General features: G+C 36.0%; 1 protein-coding gene across 7 annotated transcripts in view; it reads right to left on the bottom strand.

Moving 5' to 3' along the window:
- Positions 1-21,320, bottom strand: part of DMD (dystrophin) — a 906,062-nt gene that overhangs the window by 522,849 nt on the left and 361,893 nt on the right. For all 7 annotated transcript variants that reach the window (XR_014492555.1, XM_083362891.1, XM_083362889.1 and 4 more), the window contains 4 exons: positions 19,062-19,240; positions 9,737-9,925; positions 9,285-9,469; positions 1,613-1,763 (listed from right to left, as the gene is read on the bottom strand). Coding sequence is in view for 6 of the 7 variants with exons in the window: in XM_083362891.1 (XP_083219017.1) it covers positions 1,613-1,763; positions 9,285-9,469; positions 9,737-9,925; positions 19,062-19,240 (704 nt within the window). In the remaining variant the exon portion in view is untranslated. The remainder of the gene's footprint in view (positions 1-1,612; positions 1,764-9,284; positions 9,470-9,736; positions 9,926-19,061; positions 19,241-21,320) is intronic.

Here is a 21,320-nt window from a genome sequence, read left to right as displayed (position 1 = left end):
TATATACACACACACACAGGTTCGAATCTCAGAAGGGTATGACTGACTGATGAAGACTAAAGAGTCAGAAATGCATCTTAGTCTCCCTTAATTCTTTGTTAGTAATTTACACAAATATATGAACTGTCCGGTGTGACTACAGCCTGTTCGATGGCCTTTGAGATAAGGCTGAAAACAGGAAATAAAGATTTGCCCCATGTTTGGGGCCTAGCAAGGTAATCTAAATAGTTAACATTAATTGCATGAATATTATGCAAAGCTGAAATAATTTTGTTGGCTAGCTTTTGAATGCTTGGATATGTTTAACTCAACATTTTAAGTCAAAGTATATAAAACACTAGAATAAAAATAATAATAAAAAACCAAAAAAGCAGGTAAAAAACAAAATATTATAGCAACATGCAGCTGATAAAACATGAAAATATTTTGTATCATACATTTTACATAATGCATCAGATATTTTAATTTAATCAACATCACAGGACTTCATCTGTTGGTCTAGATTGCATGGATGTACCATTAATAAAAAGAGGCTACCTATCAATGCAGATAAACAAGCAGGTTTTCTGGAAATGATCATCTTAAGCACGTAACAAAGAATGTACATTTTCTGTTTTTCATTTTAATGCCAACTTACAGGTACCAGAATTGCATACCCAAAGGCTATTTCAGGTTTATGTCAGGCATAACTAGCAGGCACAATCCTACTTCACAGTTTGCATGGCAAACTGGTAAATACTTGGAATGCCTAGAAGAATTCAGACATTCTGACTCTATCAAATAACTCCAGGATCAAGTGTTTCATTAAAAATATATATTTCATCCATGGAAGGTCATCTATCACAACCCTTAATCAGTTATACATGATGCTAAGAATAAGTACAAAAAAGTAGAAATAGAGATAGCATCATATACAATATTAATATCTATTAATATCTATTAAAGCACATGTGAGATTTTATTAATCAGAATTAATGGTCTCTCTCTGTGTGTATAAGAAAACTTCTTTGACTACAACATAAATGCACAACAGAAACACTTTTATCCAGTTCTTTTGTTCATTTTGTGCTGGCGCGTTGCTTTTATAATTAAATTCATTTTTCAAAAATACTTCATCTTTTGTATATAAAGGCAGGTACTGAGCTTGAATACTTCACTGTGCTTGGGGGCTGCAACACAAAGTCACAACACTGCTAATGAGATTAGAAATCCCAATTATAATAACTAATAGTGCTGATTAGCTAGTGGGGTACTTTAAAAAGAAAGCATAAGATAGCAAAAGAAGGAAATTAGGGAATAATAAAATCAGAAACATTATTATTGTATTTTGCAATAAACAGCATATTGCAATTCCCTTTCCTCTTATCATTCCAGAATACTTTTTATTATGCAAATAATGAAAGAAAAATAAGTAAATAAAATTATATCATCCTTATCTTATTAATACAAAATCTATTTCTGTGCAATGCTCCAAAGTCGTGGTATTTTTTATATTAGAATTTCAAAACAAGGTATTTCATTTTATATAAATATTGCTTTTACATAGTACTGTGCTGGCATTTATACAAAGAAATGCTAAAAATTAATGTGGCTTTTGAAAACTACAGCTTACCTTATGTTCTTCCACCTGCCTCTTTAAGCCTTCTAGATCAGGTCCCAAAGATTCTGACTCCATCTTTGATGTTCTTTTTTCTGTTTTAGTTAACCAGTCAGATAGCTCACTGAGCTGCTGGTTTTGTAAATCCATTAGAACTTGGTGTAAACTAGAAAGAAATATTTTTTTAAAAAAAATGAATAAAAATAAGCTAAGGAATTCAATATATCTGCTGCATCTTGAATCTTCAGCTGAATAACTTAAACCTGTTGATTAGAAATTCTATTACAAATCACTGTTTTAACACTCTGTAGCTGCATTTCTATAATCAGTGCAAATGAAACTAAAATGAGTGTCATATTAAATATAGAAGATACTATCAATAGACAAAGACTTTTTAGAGATTGTACTCAGAAAAGTCCCATTTGGCAAAGAAACTGATCATTTTGAAGTCAGCTGAGTTCTCTCTCTCTCTCTTTCTCTCTTTCTCTCTCTCTCTCTGTGTATAATTTGATGAAATGGCAAAACAAGCATGAACACTTTTTGTATAAGTTTTACTAAAGTTTTACTAAATGTTTTAAAAAGAAGATAAAATTAAAAAATAACAAAAACTAATACAAAGAAAGAAAAGAAAATAGAAACAAATGAAAGAATAAAATGCAAAAAGAAAAGGAAGAAGCTTCCAATTTCTTTTTCAGCAAATACAACTTCAAAATTATATCTTACTCTATTGCTACAAAAAAGCTTTCTTCTAATAAAAGAGCCTTGGTGGAGCAGTGGGCTAATGCCTCCTTAAGTAACACCAGCTGCCTGCAATTATTAGTGCAGGTTCGCATCCCACCAGGCTCAAGGTTGACTCAGCCTTCCATCCTACCAAGGTAGGTAAAATGAGGACCCAGATTGTTGGGGGCAATTAAGCTGACTTTGTAATAATGCCGCTTGGGGGTGTGTGTGAAAGCCCTAATAAGCAGGCATATACATAGAATGAAGGCTACTGCTAAGCTTGTAAGCTGCCCTGAGTCTTCGGAGAAGGGCAGGATATAAATGGAATAAATAAAATAAATAATAAATAATATCTAATATTTTCTAATCAACAAAACCACAAATCAAAAGTACATTTTTTTTCTGTTTCGTGCAAAAAGTCTATAAAGGGTTTACAATCAGCAATAAATATGTTTGCTGTCTTTCCTGTAATCTAAGATGTCAGCAACTATGAATTCTTGACTGAATATTTATTTTTGCTTTACCTCATCAGTGTCCTTTCCCAGTACTCAAGCAGATGAACATAAATGATAGGTTACTCTGTTACTCTCATTTTGTCATTATCCTTACATAGTTTTTCTTTTTCATATTTGCTTGTCTTGTATTTTTGTTAAAACTGTACAACAGTCTTTCTTCCAAAATAACTTAAGACATCAGTTTGAAAACAATCTCCCCAAACTCACTGAATTCCCAGAGCCACTCATATACTTAAGGGCTTATGCCCATAAAACAGTCAATAACTCAAGGAAGATCAAAATTTAATCAAAAGTTACCTTCCCTTCAATTTGTCCTTCAGAGACTCTTACCCTGAAATTCTAATATAATAACATTTACGATTTATACAATAAGAAAAGCCCTCTTAACATGATTCCTGCTGAGTTCAATTTTATAACCTCAAGGAGGCTGTCAATATCATTTGAATAGCTAACTCCAGTTCAGGCAAAACTAGTATACCAATGTCCATCCTCTGAATTGTTCTCAGTTTTCTGTTAGGCTTGGCAGGAGATTCCCTAAGCACAGTTTAGATGGTTTAGAATATTTATTACAGACAAACCTGAAACTCTGACAAAATATGCCAGAACAAATCTTTTAAAAATCTAGGTTTCAAACATTAAGTTTCTTCTGCTGATTTTCTAAGCTAACAAAGTTTACTTAAGAGCAAGTAGTGTTGCAGGATTTCAGAGTCCATTTCTCTTCACTGCTGCTACTCAGACACTTAAAGTGTGTTTACCAATTCTTGGTACAACCTGATGCCTCAGAATTTGCAGAAGGATCTGTTCTCTTCCACTAGAGAAAGAGTGGAAAAGGGTCTCCTCCTCCTTTGACCAGTTGAATGAAACTATGACATTTTCAATAAAATTCACATATGGTACAGTCAATATTCCAGCAATAGAGGCACTTCCTGGGTGGTGCTGTGTACCTAATAAAGAATTTGGAAGTCCTGCAGTAAACACAATCTCTCATCTCAAGTAATCAGGTGGACAGATTTTCTCAGGTTTCAATTTTAATATAACCAATATTCTTGGCTCACAGACAAGCTCACAGATGTCCTGTCAAATATGGAATACACTACCAAAAATGTAAATTGTCCAGAACAGACAACTCTGAGACTATTCGGGAACAATGAATAGATTATGAATAACACTATTGCAAAAAAACTCACTAGGAAGCATATAAATAGGAACAAGAGGGGGACTTTTTTTCCAAGAGTTTTAATTCCCCCCCCAGAAACTCAAGCAAATTTACATAGGGGTTTCCTGTAATTTTATTCTCACAATAACACTGGGAACAATACTTCTAAAATTTTAACAATTTGTCACAAATGCAATCTAGAAAAAAATGTTAGCTACTTGGAACCATACTTGAAAATTAAAACTTCATTTTATCTTAATATTAATTTTAACGCAATATTTTCACTTGGATTCTTCATAAAACTAAGCACCGGTATATATCTTACTCTTTTCATTTCCTAGTTCCCCCAAAGCATGTTGAAAACAACTCAACATAATTTTCAATGACCTCAAAATACTGAGAGCACAAATAGGCTTTCAGGCCTAGCCATCCAATGAGTAAATGCAAAGAACGTTAAATCAATGTCCTTCATTTTGTATTCATTTCCCTATTATTTCCCATCATCCCAAATGTGGTTGATATTTATGAGGGAGAGATTCAAAGCTTCCACAGTACCTTTGTCTTTTGGAAGAAAGTATATATTAATTAAATTAAAGCTTCATAAATCAAGCTTCACATAGCTTCAGAGCAGTAAATGGATATTGTAGTCTTACATAAATAGAAATTCAGTCGGAAATTGGCTCAGCAGCTGAACATAGATAACAGTCTGGGATTATACAAATGTGTAGCTGGTTTTGGAATAATTAAAGACTATGTGAAAATCTTTTAAATGATAGCAAATGGCAATTTCAGAGGAAAGGGTCAGTTCTAAATCACTCATCCTACAGTCACATAAGTAAAAGAAAATTCCCATTCAAAACTCCAATTGGCTTGGTTCAAAACTAAATTGGCCTTATGTCCTCCATCCCTTTAAACCAAAATTCTGCTGATTTTGAAATATCTTTTTCATTCTTTGGTTTTCCTATGAACTGGAAAACTGTAGATATTGTACAACAGACATGTCAAACACAAGGCCTGGGGGCCATATCCGGCCCGCAAAGTGGTTTCATGTGGCCCGTGAAGCCATCCTGGAAACAGTGAGGGAACGGCCCCCACTGCCTTGGCCCTGCCCCAGAGACCCTCCTTCTGCCAGAGACCCTCAGATCTGTCCCACTCCTGCCCAGGCCCCCCATAGGCACTCTTGATGCGAACGACGTAGAGCTGGCCACGCCCACCCAGTAGGCCATACACACTCTAGCCACACCCACCCAGTAGGCCACACCCACCCAGGCCACACCCACCCAGCCCCTTGAGGGCAACCGCAATGCTGATGCGGCCCTCAATGAAATTGAGTTTGACACCCCTGTTGTACAACCTCTACTCTTCCATCAGCTGTTTCCTGTCATCCAAACAAACAGTGCATTAAGGAAAAGAGAAACATAGAATATTATTTTTTCATTTGTTCAGAATTGTGGTGAATAAGCACACATAGATTTAGCAAATTATGCCAACTATAGCACTCAAGGTATAGGCAGTCATTCTAATGCATAAACAAAAGACTGGTGATTTTTGAAAAGGAAGACTGGAGAAACATAGGAACTCCAAAACAGCAGCTATGAATAACAAAAATGAGGTCAAAATAATTGGTTAAGGGCCAAGGCTGGGTAAGAGATCTAAACGTGGCTGGGAATATAAATGAACAGAATGGCACTATGAAATATCATTCTGCTGTAAGACAGTGATGCTAATTAGAAATCTGGCAAGACAGTTTTCAGATTCTTATAACAAGGACTCATTTCAGTCATCATTCTCATAAATGTGAGGCTGAAGAATCCATCCAGGAATGGCATCTAGCCAGGCATAGGAGATATAAAACAGAATACTGAAAAGTCAACACCTGGGGCTGATTAGAGCTAGAGAGATATAACATTAAGTCAATATGTGTACTTCTTAAAAGCAGTCTTTTACCTTCAGCCATACAGGTATGCTAAACTGGTATCTTAGCTGTATGTTATGTGAGTGTGAATGGGGATTAAAACATCAATGATGTGCTAAATATTCAGGCATCTTGCACATTTTGCAACAATAAAGTAGCATTGTATAATTCTGATGAGTTGGTCAGCTATTTGGATTGGTTCATTACCTTCCCCCTCCCATGGATCCTACATAAGACATTTGATCATTCTATACTATTTCACAGATAAAAATGGTTAAGATACAATCCAAACCAACATAAACAGAAAAACACCAACCCCCTTTAATTCTGATTTCTCTCTTGAGGTGAACAGTGTGAGTTTTTGAAGGAACCATGGACCTGTCATTTGATGAAAAACATAATTAGTAACATAAGTTATTTTTTTTCTGAATCTCTTAATGTATTTTCCTTGTATAGGCCCATTTCATTGCTTCAGGTAACATCCCTAGGTTTATTTTCCTGAAAGCAGCTTACTATGCTAGTAAAGGCAATTGGTGTTATAGTCTAATACTGCTTGAAGATTTAGCTCCACAGGTTTTGCTCTATTGCTACTGATTTGCTAAGAAATAATTTCCTAGCAGTTCAGCAGTTGTGATATCATTCAGTTAAAACATTTTCATCCAGTTCTGAGAGAATTTTATTAGAAATGTAAAATAGATTAAGCAAAGCTACATTATAGTGCATCTTTATACTTCCTATTAATTGCAAATATATAGATTATTGAAGTTATAGACTGTTTTCTCTTTTGTCAGAAAATATTACTGGGAATTTAACTGTTCACACTTTTGGAAACCATGTTATTATCATTATTTTGTGAGTATAAAAGAGTGATCTTAAAATAGGGATAGCCTTAAGCTGCGACTTTGGATGGTTTCTACTTTTAATGCAACATTGTGGTGTATGTGGCATCATTTGCCCTTAGAGATTCTTCTAATGAGGGTCACAGATAAGTCAAGAACCAGATGTTCTCAGGGCAGAGATGTCAGCAAACAATAACTGCTCAGCTATAAAGTCATGAAGTACAGGGCAAAGAATCCTTTAAACTGTGAGAAAGCCTGGAGGAATAAGCAATAGATTTAAACAGCAATGAGTATAACAGCGAATTTCATCCCTCATTGCGAGGGCAATCACAATAAAGATTCTTGTATAGATGCACCAAATACAATATCTGAGAGACTTCTACTGAGTCAGAGCCTAGTACTCTATTCAACCTATAAAAATCAGTGGCTGGAAATGCCAGATGGGTCCTGAGTTCAGGAAGCCCAACATATATTATGTATTCTTATTTCTCTAAGATGCTTTTTGGTCAAAATAATTATAATTCACTCAAAATAATGTATAATGTATAATGTAAGACAATATTTACTCCAAAATTTAGCACAAAGGTGTGTGTTTGTGTGTGTGTGTACATAAGAGGAAGAAGATAATGTCCTGCATCATAGAATGAAATCTTTTATCTTTCTATAGCATTTGGATGCAAATGTTGCAAGAATGAGAGAGACTGCCAAGGAGGGATATATAAATAGGCTTGAAAAAAGTCATAACTTTGTGTAAAATCTAAACCACTGTCTTTTATAAAAAGCTACCATAATTGTTCCATCTTAAAAGAAAGGAAAAAGATGACAAAGACCCAGAATGAATATAAAAACCTATTTTATACTATATTTATAACATCGTTATTTTTTCCAACTTATTTGTCAGAAAGGACCCAATTGGCAAAAAAAAAAAAAAAGCTCAGGACCGTGTTGACTGGAAACACGGAAGAAGCCTTCATCCTGCAGTGGACAGACGATGGCTAAAGTGATGATGATGATGATGATGATGATGATGATGATGATGATGATGATATGCATATATGCATACACACACACATAAACATGTATCCATCTCATTTTAGTATTTATTCTTGCTGTTTTCAGCATTTGCTCTTTGCATTACATATTGTGTGGGCTACGTCAATGCATATGATAAGGTATTATTTTTCAACCAGCTTGGTTTTGGGGCTAAGGGAGAATGACTGGCCCAATGTCATCCAGCTGGATTCAATGTCTACAGAAGGAGTAAAACTAGCACCTTATATGCTATTCCATGCTAACTCTCATAGAGGGAAAGAATGAGAAAGAGAGAGGAGAATTAGTTAAGAATAAAATAGTTTAGTAACAGAAGAATTTCATAGACTCTAATACATTGGTTCCAATTCTTTTCACTAGAATTCTAAAAAAAATAATGCCATTAATTTATCGAATTATCAAGGACAAGATGTGATCATGGATATGACTTTGATTAGATTAAGCAGTAGATAAATTAAAGCTCTTAGGTGGACTTCCCCAAGCCCTCCCTCTTAAGAAAGAGCATGTAGCCAGCTATTTTGGGAAAAAAGATGTGTTATAAATCACTTTATACCCCCCTGCAAGATAGTATACAGGCACATCAATAATGGTCTAAAGAAAGATGGTAAGTTTCTAGATATATTTTTATATAATTAATCTTATTCCTTTTTATTATAAAATTAATATAACATTCCTGAACAAGATGTAACAGATATACTTTAATAAAAAAAATACATGCAATTTTTAAATGCAATAATAAGGCTTAATTCCCAGATGTCCTTATTTATAAAAAGAAACCAATAAACATTTCTAATGGAAGCCTTACTACAAAGAGTAACCAATGCCATCTCTCTCTCTCTCTCTCTCTCTCTCTCTCTCTCTCTCTCTCTCTCTCTCTCTCTCTCTCTGTATCTGTTGACAGGGGAAATGACATTACAATAGGCCAGGGGTAGGCAACCTCGGCTCTTTTATGACTCATGGACTTCAACTCCCAGAATTCCTGAGCCAGCTATGCTGGCTCAGGAATTCTGGAAGTTGAAGTCCATGAGTCAAAAAAGAGCCGAGGTTGCCTACCCCTGCAATAGGCTATTGTTAAAACAATTCCTGTGTTAAATAACTACATTCAAAGAACAATGCTGGCATGAACATAATTTGGGTGAAATACAATATATTTGTAGTATTTGTATTGTTTGTTGTATATTAGATAGCCTATTATACATTAATTAATGGAGTAATGAAATTGTTAAAGCTTTACCCTATCAGCATATAAAAAATATTCTAGGAAATAAATTTTGATTCAAAAGTTGGCAAAGGAAACTCAACAGGTAATTTTACCAAATTATTAAAAGGCAACTTTCATATTAGTTTCAGTTTTGAAAAAAAGAATAAGATTTGATATTCATACATTTGTATTTAAAAAAGAAAAGTTCATACAATATTACTTTGACATGCTATGCTATAACAATAATTTCATTCAGTACAAAATTGATTATCCAAATTTATATTCACGTACTTGTTCTGTTTTTCCATACTTGTGACTCTGAGATTTTCCCAGCGTGAATTTAGAAGATTCATTTGTTCTTGTATTTCATTTTCTTCATCTTCTGAAAGCTTTCCAAATGTTCCCAAAAGTTGGCTGCCTACTTGCAAAACATCACCAACACGTCCTTGGTGAGCAGTTAATTCCATCATAAAACCCTTGGGAAATCATTATAACAACGATTACCAACAGAAAACAAAGTACTCATTTAGAGATTTTACAGATTACTTTAAAATTCCAATTTTTATTGAATAAACCAGTTTCTAGAAATTAACAATGTGATCCAAGTGTTTTGTAAAAAGGAAACCAATGAAATAAAAATATCATTCAAATTTTACATTTTGGGTGTCATATTCTGTAACCATAGAAAAGTTAGCATATGGGGACGTTTTTGTGTTATTGAAATAGACATTGTTCATTCATACCTCATGCGTGTGAAACTGCTCTTTAACTTCATCCACATCAGTGGAGATCTCTCCTTGGGCTTGCAATGAATCCTCAGCAGAGAGAAGCCATGACAGGACTTCTTCTAATGCAGTTTGGTAGCTTTCTAGGTCTCTTTTTGAACTCCTGGGTGAAGTTGCAAATAACTTCTGTTCTTGACTTTCAAAACGCTGATAAATAAATAATGTATTGAAGGAACAATTCGCTAGTATTGTATTGAAATACTTTCTTCTGAACTAATAAATAAAATGTAGTCAATTTAATATTTAATACATCCTATGGCATTAGTTTCAGCTAAAATCTGGTGCAATATACAGATTTTTATCATTATTTTTTAACAAAGGCATTGGAATTGGCACTGGGTACAAAGCCATCTGATAAATACTAACAGAAAGGAGTAATCAGACATTCTTCATGCACAGCTTTAGTTACAGGTATGTGCTGTTAAAAATAAAACATTAATTGTTTTATGAGTTGTGGAGAGCTCAGTGTTTACACTAGGTTACATTATAACTGTGTGCAGAGCTACATTAATGCATATAAACATTGTAAATATTTATAAAAGTACAATTGTAAGTTAAAATAATTCCTCCTTTTTACATTTTAATATAACCTATAACATTATATTTGCCAGATATTAAATTAGAGTTCAAATAAATTAGGAATTTTAAATAATGACTTTTCTACATTATTATTGTTATACTAAGATGATGCTTGTCTTTTAAAGGCGACAGCAGTAATTTTTTTTCTTGCACTTGAATATATCTGTCTCTGCTTGCAAAGTGTACCTAATGAATGGCAGATGTAAAACTAACAATTTGCGGCAGGGACACTTCTCTGCTTTTTATCAGGAATGTGGAGTTTCATCACCAGTTTTGTCTTTGTTTTAGTTACATGACAATTTTTTACACAAGATAAAACATGAACATTTTTATGAGAGAGACGGAGAGAAGTGTACTAAGGAAGGTTGACTTTATTTTCTGCATATTTTATTTTTTTAAAATAATTAGGGGAATCCTACATTTCCCTCACAGAGGGAAAAGCCTATGACACACTAGGCCAAATGTTTCCCTTCCATTCAAGAGATCTATGCAGAGAGTCTTAGTTACGGATGTCCAAACTAGAAACACACTTCTTTTAACAACACCTTATATTAAGGAGTTATAAATTGACTGGTGCAGAATTTAGTTTGGGAAATTCTGTTACAAGAAACAAGAGAATCAAGAAGTGATATCTGTGAAGAAATAAATATATGTAGGATTCTGTTATGGTTTGCATTTGGAATGCACATTTTGACATGTTTCGTTTTTAATTCTCAACAGAACTGATATAAAGCTCAAGGGCCTAGTGAAGTCAATCATTAACATATCCTTGTTTGAAAGTGCAGATGGCAGAGTGAATAGACATCTGATGGAGAACATAAGGACACTTATTGTATTCCCAATAGCATAACTAGAAGCCAGATGTCTATTTTTTTAAAAAGTGGGATGAATTGGCAAAAATAAATTAATGGCAAATAAGTATTAGGCTCACTTCTGCAGGCACATATACAGTACATTCTATCTATCTATCTATCTATCTATCTATCTATCTATCTATCTATCTATCTATCATCTATCTATCATCTATCTATCTATAAATTGTAATGTCTATGTATTTTTTTTTCTTTTTCAATTTCAGGTACCAAAAATGTACACATTCCATGTAAATTTGCAATGACCATAAACAAGTTTGTCAAGTTATTTTAAACTGATTTGAAGTTCCTATTGATTTCCATTATTACAGGTTCCACAATAGTTGTGAACTGATATGGGTCAAAAGCGAGATGTTTAGTAGTAGCCTTGTCTCTTTTAAAATAAATTTTCTGCGTATACAGACTTTTTTTTTGATAATTTTTTCTTTTAAATGGAATAAAGTAGTGGTCTATTATCCATTGTTCAAGAATAAAAAATCATTCAATGTTACTTAAATCATTGACTTTATAGATTAGGGCTTTTCAACCTTTTCACCCATTGTGCCACTTTTAGGATATGGCAACATCCGAGAACCACCAGCTGTCTAGCAAGGTGTCAAAAACTTGATGACCAAAAAAAAAAAAGGAAAAAAGTGATGAAGTACAGGTAGTCCTCAACTTACAACAGTTCACTTGGTGACTGTTCGAAGTTACAATGGCACTGAAAAAAGTGCCCCACAAGCCACAGCTGAGCAAGACACCTGCCTGCCCACCTGGTGGGGCTCTTCCTCCTGTCCAAGGTTTTCATTGTTGTGAGCATTTCTGTTGAGGATTGGCAGCAGGGGTGGGGGGGTGTTTGGTTTTTATGTCCCCCCTCTGCTGGGTGGTTGCGGCAGGTTTTGGTCACTTCACATGACCCTGGGACACTCTGACCATCATTAATATGAACCAGTTGCCAAGCATCTGAATGTAAATCACAAGATCCTGGGATGCTGCAACATTCCAGCTGATTGGCACTTCTTCTGGGGTTAGCAGAAAGCCGGGATCAGTGCCAAGCTCCAGGTGGAGCCTGGCGCTGATCCTGGCGCTTCCACTGAGCCCTGACAGCCCTGAAGAAGCGCTGATACTGGCGCTTCCGCTGAGCCCTGACAGTCCTGCAGCTCCAGCCATCTCTCGCTCAGGCTTGTGTGGTGCTGCCACTGGTTCAGCTCATTCCAGTCCCCCACTATCACTTTTCTAGGATGGTCGCATACCACCTGCCAGGTGCCAATGTACCAAAGGTGGTACCTGTACCACTGGTTGAAAAGCCCTGTTACAGATAAATAGGCATGGCAGATTGTCAAAATGTTTTGATATACTTTGATATACATTTGATATACTTGCATGCAAAGAAGTTATATTGACATTAATTGAAGTGCATTTTGTCTTATTGTTTCTTTTACAAAGCGTAATATATACAGAATATAGAATAAAACAAATGGATTTTCTATGGCTTGATTTTGTTCCTCAGATACTTTCCTTCCCCAGTAAAGAATCATCAGTACATAAAATAGTAATTATAAACTCTTACTAGTATAATAAGAGTACAATTTTTAAAGATAAATTTCAATTATTTTTAAATTAAATATATACTGTCCAAAATAGCTCTTGTCCCCAAAACCAAATTTCCTTTGTGCTATTCCACCCTGTACAATAAAGTGTTGCTCTTTTAATTCTTCTAAAACTATTTCTATAATACAGAGTACTTTTGTACCCCTTAATATTATCCAGAGAAACTTGCTATTAAATGCTAGTAGTTTTCGATGAAAGAATGTATATAAGGAATAATAATTACAGTTTGAGAGCTGAAAATGACCCTATTTGATCATGAAGCACTCCTGTTTTCTATATTAATTTGGGGGAATGAATCTCAAATAATTAGAATTTAAAGAAGAAGCAAGATAGTTTTAAACTATCAGCAGAATACAATTCATTTTTTATTTTTTATTTTTTAAAAAGCATACCTAGTTCTAGCACACTCCTTCTCCAATATCCCTACAAAACCCTTTTTCAAATACTGTGGTAAAATATCCTTCTGGGAGCACTTTTCTATTAATTGAACACATCACACAAACCTGCTATCAATTGCTTTGCATTGCATCCATTTTCTGCTATTCTTTCAGCTTCCCCCACCCCCCATATCTCCTCAATTATTATACAGATAGGTCTTGATTTATAACCATTTGTTCAGTGACTGTTCCAGGTTAGAACAGTGCTGAAAAAAATAATTTAGCACTGGTCCCTGAAGTTATGGCCATTGTAGTGCTCCCACAGTCATGTGATAAAAATGATTAGTTATTTAAGTTATTTACCGGGCTGGTATGCCACCAATTCCTGGAAGCTTTGGCAAGCTAAGTGTATAAACATAAAATAATACCCAAGAACTCAAATACATATTTAAAAAATGACAAAAATCAGGAATTATAAGAACCAAACATAGAAATGCCATGCATCTACACACCCACCTTCAATTATAACACAGCTTCCTGCTATGCCAGATAGACACATTTATCATTTTCTTGAACTCAAAGAAGGAAAAAGGTGTGTGAATCATTGCGAAGAGAGAGCTTAAAAGAATGGGATGGCTATTGAGAATGTATACTTCTAGTGCTGATCAGTGGCTTCCTATAGGGATGGCCCTGGTGGGACCTAACCTTAGTTGGTTTGATTGGATAAATTCAAAAAAAGGTGTTCCCTTAGCTAACCAGATCTGGAGCCATATACAATTTTAAAGGTGACAACTAGCACCTTGAATTAGATGCAGATGCCGACTGGCAGACAATGCAGTTCTTGATATCAGTGTTCCAATATTTGAACAGCTGCCACAAAGAAGAGGGGGTCAAACTATTTTCCAAAGCACCAGAAGGCAAGACAAGAAAGAATAAATAGAAACTAATTAAGGAGAGAAGCGACCTGGAATTAAGGAGAAACTTCCTATGGGCAAGAACAATTAACCAGTGGAACAGCTTGCCTTCAAAAGTTGTAGGTGCTTCATCAGTTGAGGTTTTTAAGAAACGACTGGAGAACCACCTGTCTGAAATGGTATAGGGTCTCCTGCTTGAGAAGAGGTTTGGAGTAGAAGACCTCCAAAGTTCCTTCCAACTCTGTTATTCTGTTACTCTGATGTCACGAAAAATAATGAGATACCAATCAATATCTGGTGTCATGAATGTGACGCAGTGATCCAAATATCTAGAGTATAAGTGAATGTGAACAAAATTTCTTAGTCCAGGAATGTTTACAATTAACATAAAAAGTAGCTACTGAAAGACTGTCATAGTTGTTACTTGCTCCTAAAGTAGGAATGTTGGATTTATTAGAACCCCCACATTGTGAACCATCTTTGATCAGAAGACTATAACTCTATTCAAAGTTAGATGCTGAATTCTGTATACCTGTCCAATTCACAATCCCAAAATTACATTGAGTTGAAGGAATTCAGTTAGAGTCTTTTATTGCCTATACAGATCATTACAACCTTCCAACCACCAAGCAGAACTCCCACCACATATCTAATGGTATATGGCAATGTTCTTGGGAGACAAGAGGAAGAGTCACAATTAGACAACTAAGATGGAAAAGACATCTCATGCATAGGGGGCACGGCAAGTCTTTCAGAGGAGAGACTTCTTATTTTTTCCAGAGAATAAATGGAAAGATAGGGAGAAATACTTGCAATAGTGCAAGATTCCGTAACTGTTGCTGTAACATTATAGTAAAGATAAAGCTAGTATTAATTGTTGTGCTTCTTTCTAGACTACCTTGAAGGGCTGGTTTTTTTTAGGATGACATGTGTAACTAGATAATATCACCATACTGATGACATGAAGCTTAATGTGAATGGATGATCTGCCTTCATGTACAGTAGATGTTAAAAAGAAATGGAGGAAATAGAGATCCTTGAGGCATGCCACAGATAAGAGATCTCTAGGCAGATTCATCGAATGAAATTGTCCATTCAGGAAATAGGGCAGTTACTAGGGCAGTTACTAGGTGCCTATCAAACTCAGCTTTTAAGGTATTCAGGAGAAAAGATGGATGCCGTAAATGAATTTTACTACACATCATACAGAGATATTTGTTTTAAAATACAATAAAAAAGAAATAGAATAATGTAAATTTGCTCCAAAATGGGGAAGTATTAACCTTGATAATAGGTAGCAGAAACAGTATTTAATACAGCTATAGCAGGGGTGTCAAACTCAATTTCATTGAGGGCCGCATCAGCATTGCGGTTGCCCTGAGGGGGCTGGGTGGGTATGGCCAGGGTAGGCGTAGCCTACTGGGTGGGCGTGGCTAGAGTGCATATGGCCTACTGGGTGGGCGTGGCCAGCTCTACATCGTTCGCATCAAGGGTGTCTATGGGGGCCTGGGCAGGAGTGGGACAGATCTGAGGGTCTCTGGCAGAAGGAGGGTCTCTGGGCCAGGGCCAACGCAGTGGGGGCCGTTCCCTCACTGTTTCCAGGATGGCTTCGTGGGCCGCATGAAACCACTTCGCGGGCCGGATCTGGCCCCTGGGCCTTGTGTTTGACATGTCTGAGCTATAGGGATTAATATGGCTATGGGCAGGGCAATAGAGGCAAAGCAGGTCTGTCATTTCTGTCACTAGTTAAAGGTATCTAATGATCAAAAATAAAGACTACAGAAGGTAAATAATAATGATAGATGTATGCAGAAATATATGAGTTATTCTGCAGTTATTTCCTTTAGTAGTCATATTGTGATTATTTTTTTCCTTTTCAATTGGGTCCGATTCTGGGAGACTGCCTGCCTGCAGTTTTCCTGGCAAGGCTTTCCAGAAGTGCTTTGCTTTCTTTCTTGGGCTGAGAGAAAATGTCTAGTTCAAGGTCACCCAGCTGGCTTTGTGCCCAAGGTGGGACTAGAACTCACAGTCTCCTGGCTTCCAGCTTGATGCTTTTCACTACACCAAAGTGGCTGTCAAATTAAAATTACTAAATTCTAAATACAGCTACCACAATTTCTTTTTTTCAATCTGTTTTCTAAAGCTATCCCTGGTAAGAGTATGCAGAATTGTCTGATGTTACACTTGTTTAAATAATTATCCCTTTAAAAAAAACTATATGCAATATGAAGAGAGAGAAATATCTGTTAATACAGAATAAATATTTATTGACCTGATGTCTAAGATTCAAGAAATGCAACCTCATGTAATGTATGACATTTCTTTCATTTCTACACTGATTCAAAAAGGCAAAGAGAAATGTTTAGGAAACTCAAGAAAAACATCTCCTCAGTGTTCATAGTAATTATTTGTATCTTTGACTTTAGATTTATGATATAAAAGAATTAAGGATTGGATTTATGTCTTTAAAACTTAATCTTTTATTGAGGCTTTTAATATTTTTACAGTAACTATCTAATGTAAAAAAGGTGTAACTAGAAAAGGCCAGCCTTATAGAAAAAAGAGTTGGCTGACCCAAATAACACACAAAAAACCCCCTAACAAGAATACCACTGAAAATTAAAATGGACGCAAGCAAAAAGGGTGCATTTATTTCCCACAGCAAGCACAGGCGTATTAGAAGAAGAGTGTTATTCACAACAAAAAATAATATTGACAGACCTGTGGAGGGAACATCCTCCCTTTTTGGTCAGGGGAAATGACATAAGCAGTTTGTGTGTACGCATAGCTTTTGAAACGAGGCTTAGGTGAAGGGGTGTGCACATGGCCCTGTGCTACACTGACTTTTATCTAAGGAGAAGAAATTAGGAAGAAAAGCAGTCATACATGGATGAATGTGGGTAACAAAATGGATGAAATGTAGTATATTTCAGGGGAGAATGTCAGCAGCCATCTTACTTCAAGAAATGCTCAAGGATTAAACAGCAAATATATGCTTAATGAGAAATAGAAATAGAAAAAAATATTTGAAGTACCTGTAATTATCGCCTATCATCAATAAAGATCTCTGTGATTAAATGCACTTAAAGCAAAAGGACATGAACCCAGAAAGGTTCTGAATAAATATATTCAGTTCTCTGCAAAGGTGTAAAATGGTCCGATGGCCCATAAAGGCTGTAGTAACTGTAATTAATATCTGAAGGCCCCAGAACTTCTAATTACATCACTCAATATAACTGTAAAAATGGTTAAACTACAGGCACAAGGATGAGTAATCATACAAAATAAAAAAGGTCTTTGTTTCAATATGACATTTTCCTTTATAAACCTTTGTGAGGGGTGGGGAATGACCTTACAGAAAATCTGGAACTTCTTTAGTCTTTTCTAAAGTTTGTTTTTAAAAAGACCTAATAACAGCATCACTAAAACAAAATAACTTCTGAAAGTATACAAACTACAGTGTTAAACTAAGCGAGATGGCTGATCATGATGGTTGTAACAAACCAAATTAAATATAATAAATTCTCAGTGAGATTAGCTAATTTTGTTGTGAGTTTTGTCTACTACAAACACTAGCTTAAAAGTTTTCACTTTCTAAACCAGGGGTCCCCAACTCCTGGGCCATGGCCCATCTCTGGGCCTTGAGCTGTTTGGAACTGGGCTGCGGAAGTGGCAGGTGGGTGCATGCACGCATACATATCCCCACTTGCGTGAACAGCAGGCGACCAGTGTGCTCCATTTGTGCGGAACCATCCCCTTCACCCCCCCACTGGTTCACAAAGCCAAAAAGGTTGGGGAACTCTGCTCTAAACAACTGAGACCACAACTGACTGCTGTTGGAAAAGACTTTATTTTTACAAAAGGCCTAGACAGTCTCATGTAGTATCTTCTTTTGGGTATGGAAAGATACCCAATAGCCATGGAGTATTTTTGTTGGTAGGGAGTTTTGCTTGAAGAAATATTTTAACAGAAAAACTGTGTATATGAATTTTTAATGTTCAACCACAATATGTCCTGGGATGTTTGATTCAAATCTTTATTTAATTATTCAGCTTCTGCTACTTTTAAAGTTCATTTTTTCATCAGAACATAAAATTATAGAAAGAAGCTGCTCCAAAACACACAATAGGACTCAGTAGCTATTAGATCTGGCTAATAGCTAGGGAAATGAAAAATTATGGTAACTGATACAAACATGACCTGAACGTATTAAATAATTAATATATGATTACTTCCCTAGTAGATCTACTGATGAATATTTTCCAATTATTCATGCTTTTTTATATATCCATATTGTTAAATGAAACAAATAGACAATGAAAAAACATTAAGCAATTAAAAAAATCAAGTAGCTTTTAGTAAATTATTATAATCCTGAAAACTTTGGGTCAGCAAAGCCTTAATAATGTCAAAGTAAGTGTCTTGACATTTACCTTACTGTTTCAGATTTTTTAAATAAATGTGTGCATGTTATTGCAGCTTAATATACATCATGTGAAACATAGAAATAACAAAAATCTACATTTTGAAAACAGCAACTTTTAATATGCATAGCAGTTAAAATATAATCCATGAAAATAAGATCTGAAATCAATGAAAGGGAACCTTTTCCAGGTTGAAAAAGAAGAACTATAATTAAAAATAATTTAAGGGTAGGTCTAAAATATTTCAGCTTGTGGGAAAAAGTGATCAATACCTGTACAAAAATAATACAAATGTCACCTGCTGTTCCCAATACCTTAACATTTCTACCCAAATAGAAATATTCAGTAATAATCCTTGTAAATTGTTAAATGAAAGATTTTGATAACTACAGGGAAGTTCAGTAGCTTCACTGTTTCATAATTGGAGTCTCTTTACCACTTAAATAAACACAAGCCAAGTACAGAAATGACTCTGCAGGAATTTACTGTTCACTAGTCTCAAATAACAGGGGAAAAATATGACTCACCTGTTGAGAAAACCGTTGTGGATGTAATTGGATTTGTTGTTCTCTAATGTGCTTTACTTCCTGTGGCAATGTTTCAACTTCATGGATGGCTTCTAGAGTAACCTTCTGGGGCAGGACTTGGAAAAGTGATGTCACATACATCAAGATGGATTTCTTGTCAGGATAGGTTGTTGCAACATCTGCACGGGCACATTAGACATACAAAAATTTACACTGTTTATAAGACTTCATAGAAAGAGGTTCCTAAGCAATTCATTTTTCATTTAAGTTGACAGTAAACTAAAAACATAATAGCCGTGAAGGATCATGCCAAGGCCCAGCTTAACAATGTGTCCACAGATGCTTCTGGGGCATTTGTAAAGAGAAGAAGGATTTATTTATTATTGGGACTTATATGCTGCCCTATCTCCCGAAGGACTCAGGGCGGCTAACAACAATAAAACACAATAATACAAATGATTAAAAAAGAGATTAAACTAACAAGCCCCAGTGATAAAATATTAAAAACATTTTCTTTTAAAAACCCCTATCATCAGTCCAGGTCAGCCTGATGGAAAAGAAATGTTTTGAGGTTGCGACGAAAGGACCGGAGATCCAGGGCCAACCGGAGCTCAAGGGGAAGCTGATTCCACAGGGCAGGTGCTCCCACAGAGAAGGCCCTCCCCATGGGGGTTGCCAGCCAACATTGTCTAGCCGACAGCACCCTGAGGAAGCCCTCCCTGTGTGAGCGCACCGGGCGATGGGAAGTTGTTCCTGGCAGCAGACGGTCCTGCAAATATCCTGGGCCTAGGCCATGTAGGGCTTTAAAGGTGAGTACCAGCACCTTAAATCTCATCCGGAAGACAACCGATAACCAATGCAGCTCACGCAGGAGGGGTGTAATATGGGAGTATCAGGATGCTCCCATAACTACCCGCGTGGCCACATTCTGCACCAGCTGGAGCCTCCGGGTGCTCTTCAAGAGCAGCCCCATGTAGAGAGCATTGCAGTAATCTATACTGGAGGTAACGAGCACATGAGTGACTGTACGTAGAGCATCTCAGTCCAGATAGGGGCGCAACTGGTGCACCTGGGCAAAAGCCCCCCTGGCCACAACTCCTATATGATCTTCAAAACTGAGTCGTGTATCCAGGAGGACGCCTAAGTTGCACGCCCTATCAACGGGAGGATGCTCATTTCCTGCCCTTCTTCGTTAACTAGACTTTGCGAACCTGTATGTAAGAATGACTCTTCAGAACTAAAGAATTTGTAAAATGTGAAAATTATTATAGACCAGTGTAAGAAGGTATGTAAAAAGCATAAAAGATACATCAGAGTCTGAAAAAAGGAAAAGAAAAAGAAAAACTAGAAAATATTAAAACAGAAAGTACATATAGAATAAATGTTTATAAGAATCTAAAACAAAGGAATAAGGAATATGGGTGTAGAGTAAGATAAAAAGATTAGTATGTGCAAGACTATATCTGTCTATGACAGAGCACTCTAAAATGGTGAAGTACTGTAGGTGTTCACTGAGTTTGACTTATTGCACAGGGCATCTGACAAATTTTGAACCCTGCTGCACATAACTGGCAGTCTTGTATGCTTTAGCAGTCTTGGTAACTCAAAACAACAGGGAGGTGTATCCTGTGTATCCTGGACATTTTTGCAATAATGGTGATTTGAGGCTAGTATGAATGTATCTGTAATACAGGCTTTAGAGAAACACATGCTCTATTATTCCAGTGTGTCCTGAGAAAGTTATTATTTTGTATCAGCCTTTAAGTACAATTGAGGGAAGGACTTGACATTGTGCACAGTAAAGGCTCTCTGGTATTTAGGAAATTCAAGTTTAATTAGGTATGTCACAGGGGAGGCAAAGTACCAGTTGGATTTACTGGCAATGAAATTGGAATCCTCACTAGATCAACTGAGTCTCTCGTCTACTACAAGCTGTTTAATGAGGGCTTTTGAGTGATCATATCTCATGCTGAGTACAAGATCTGGAGCCCAGGGATGAGATTTTACAGGAAGTCTGGCAAAAATGCCCACTTTATGTTACATTCACCTAATCTCCATGGTGACTCGCTTAACAACCATTATTAAAATGGTTGAAAAATGGAGTCTGGTTATGTGTTGCCTTGACTTATGACTGCAATAATTTATGACTAAATTCTGGGCTCCATTATGGTCATAAGTCAAGGGCTAGGTTACATAAATTATTAGAGGGGTGAACCCCTGTAAGGATGATGAATTACTAATAGATAGTTCTACTAGTGG

Source organism: Vipera ursinii, assembly GCF_947247035.1.
Source record: "Vipera ursinii genome assembly, chromosome: 4".
Lineage (NCBI taxonomy): Eukaryota > Metazoa > Chordata > Lepidosauria > Squamata > Viperidae > Vipera > Vipera ursinii.
The sequence above is the reverse complement of the archived record's forward strand: the minus strand, read 5'-3'. Positions and strand labels throughout refer to the sequence as shown.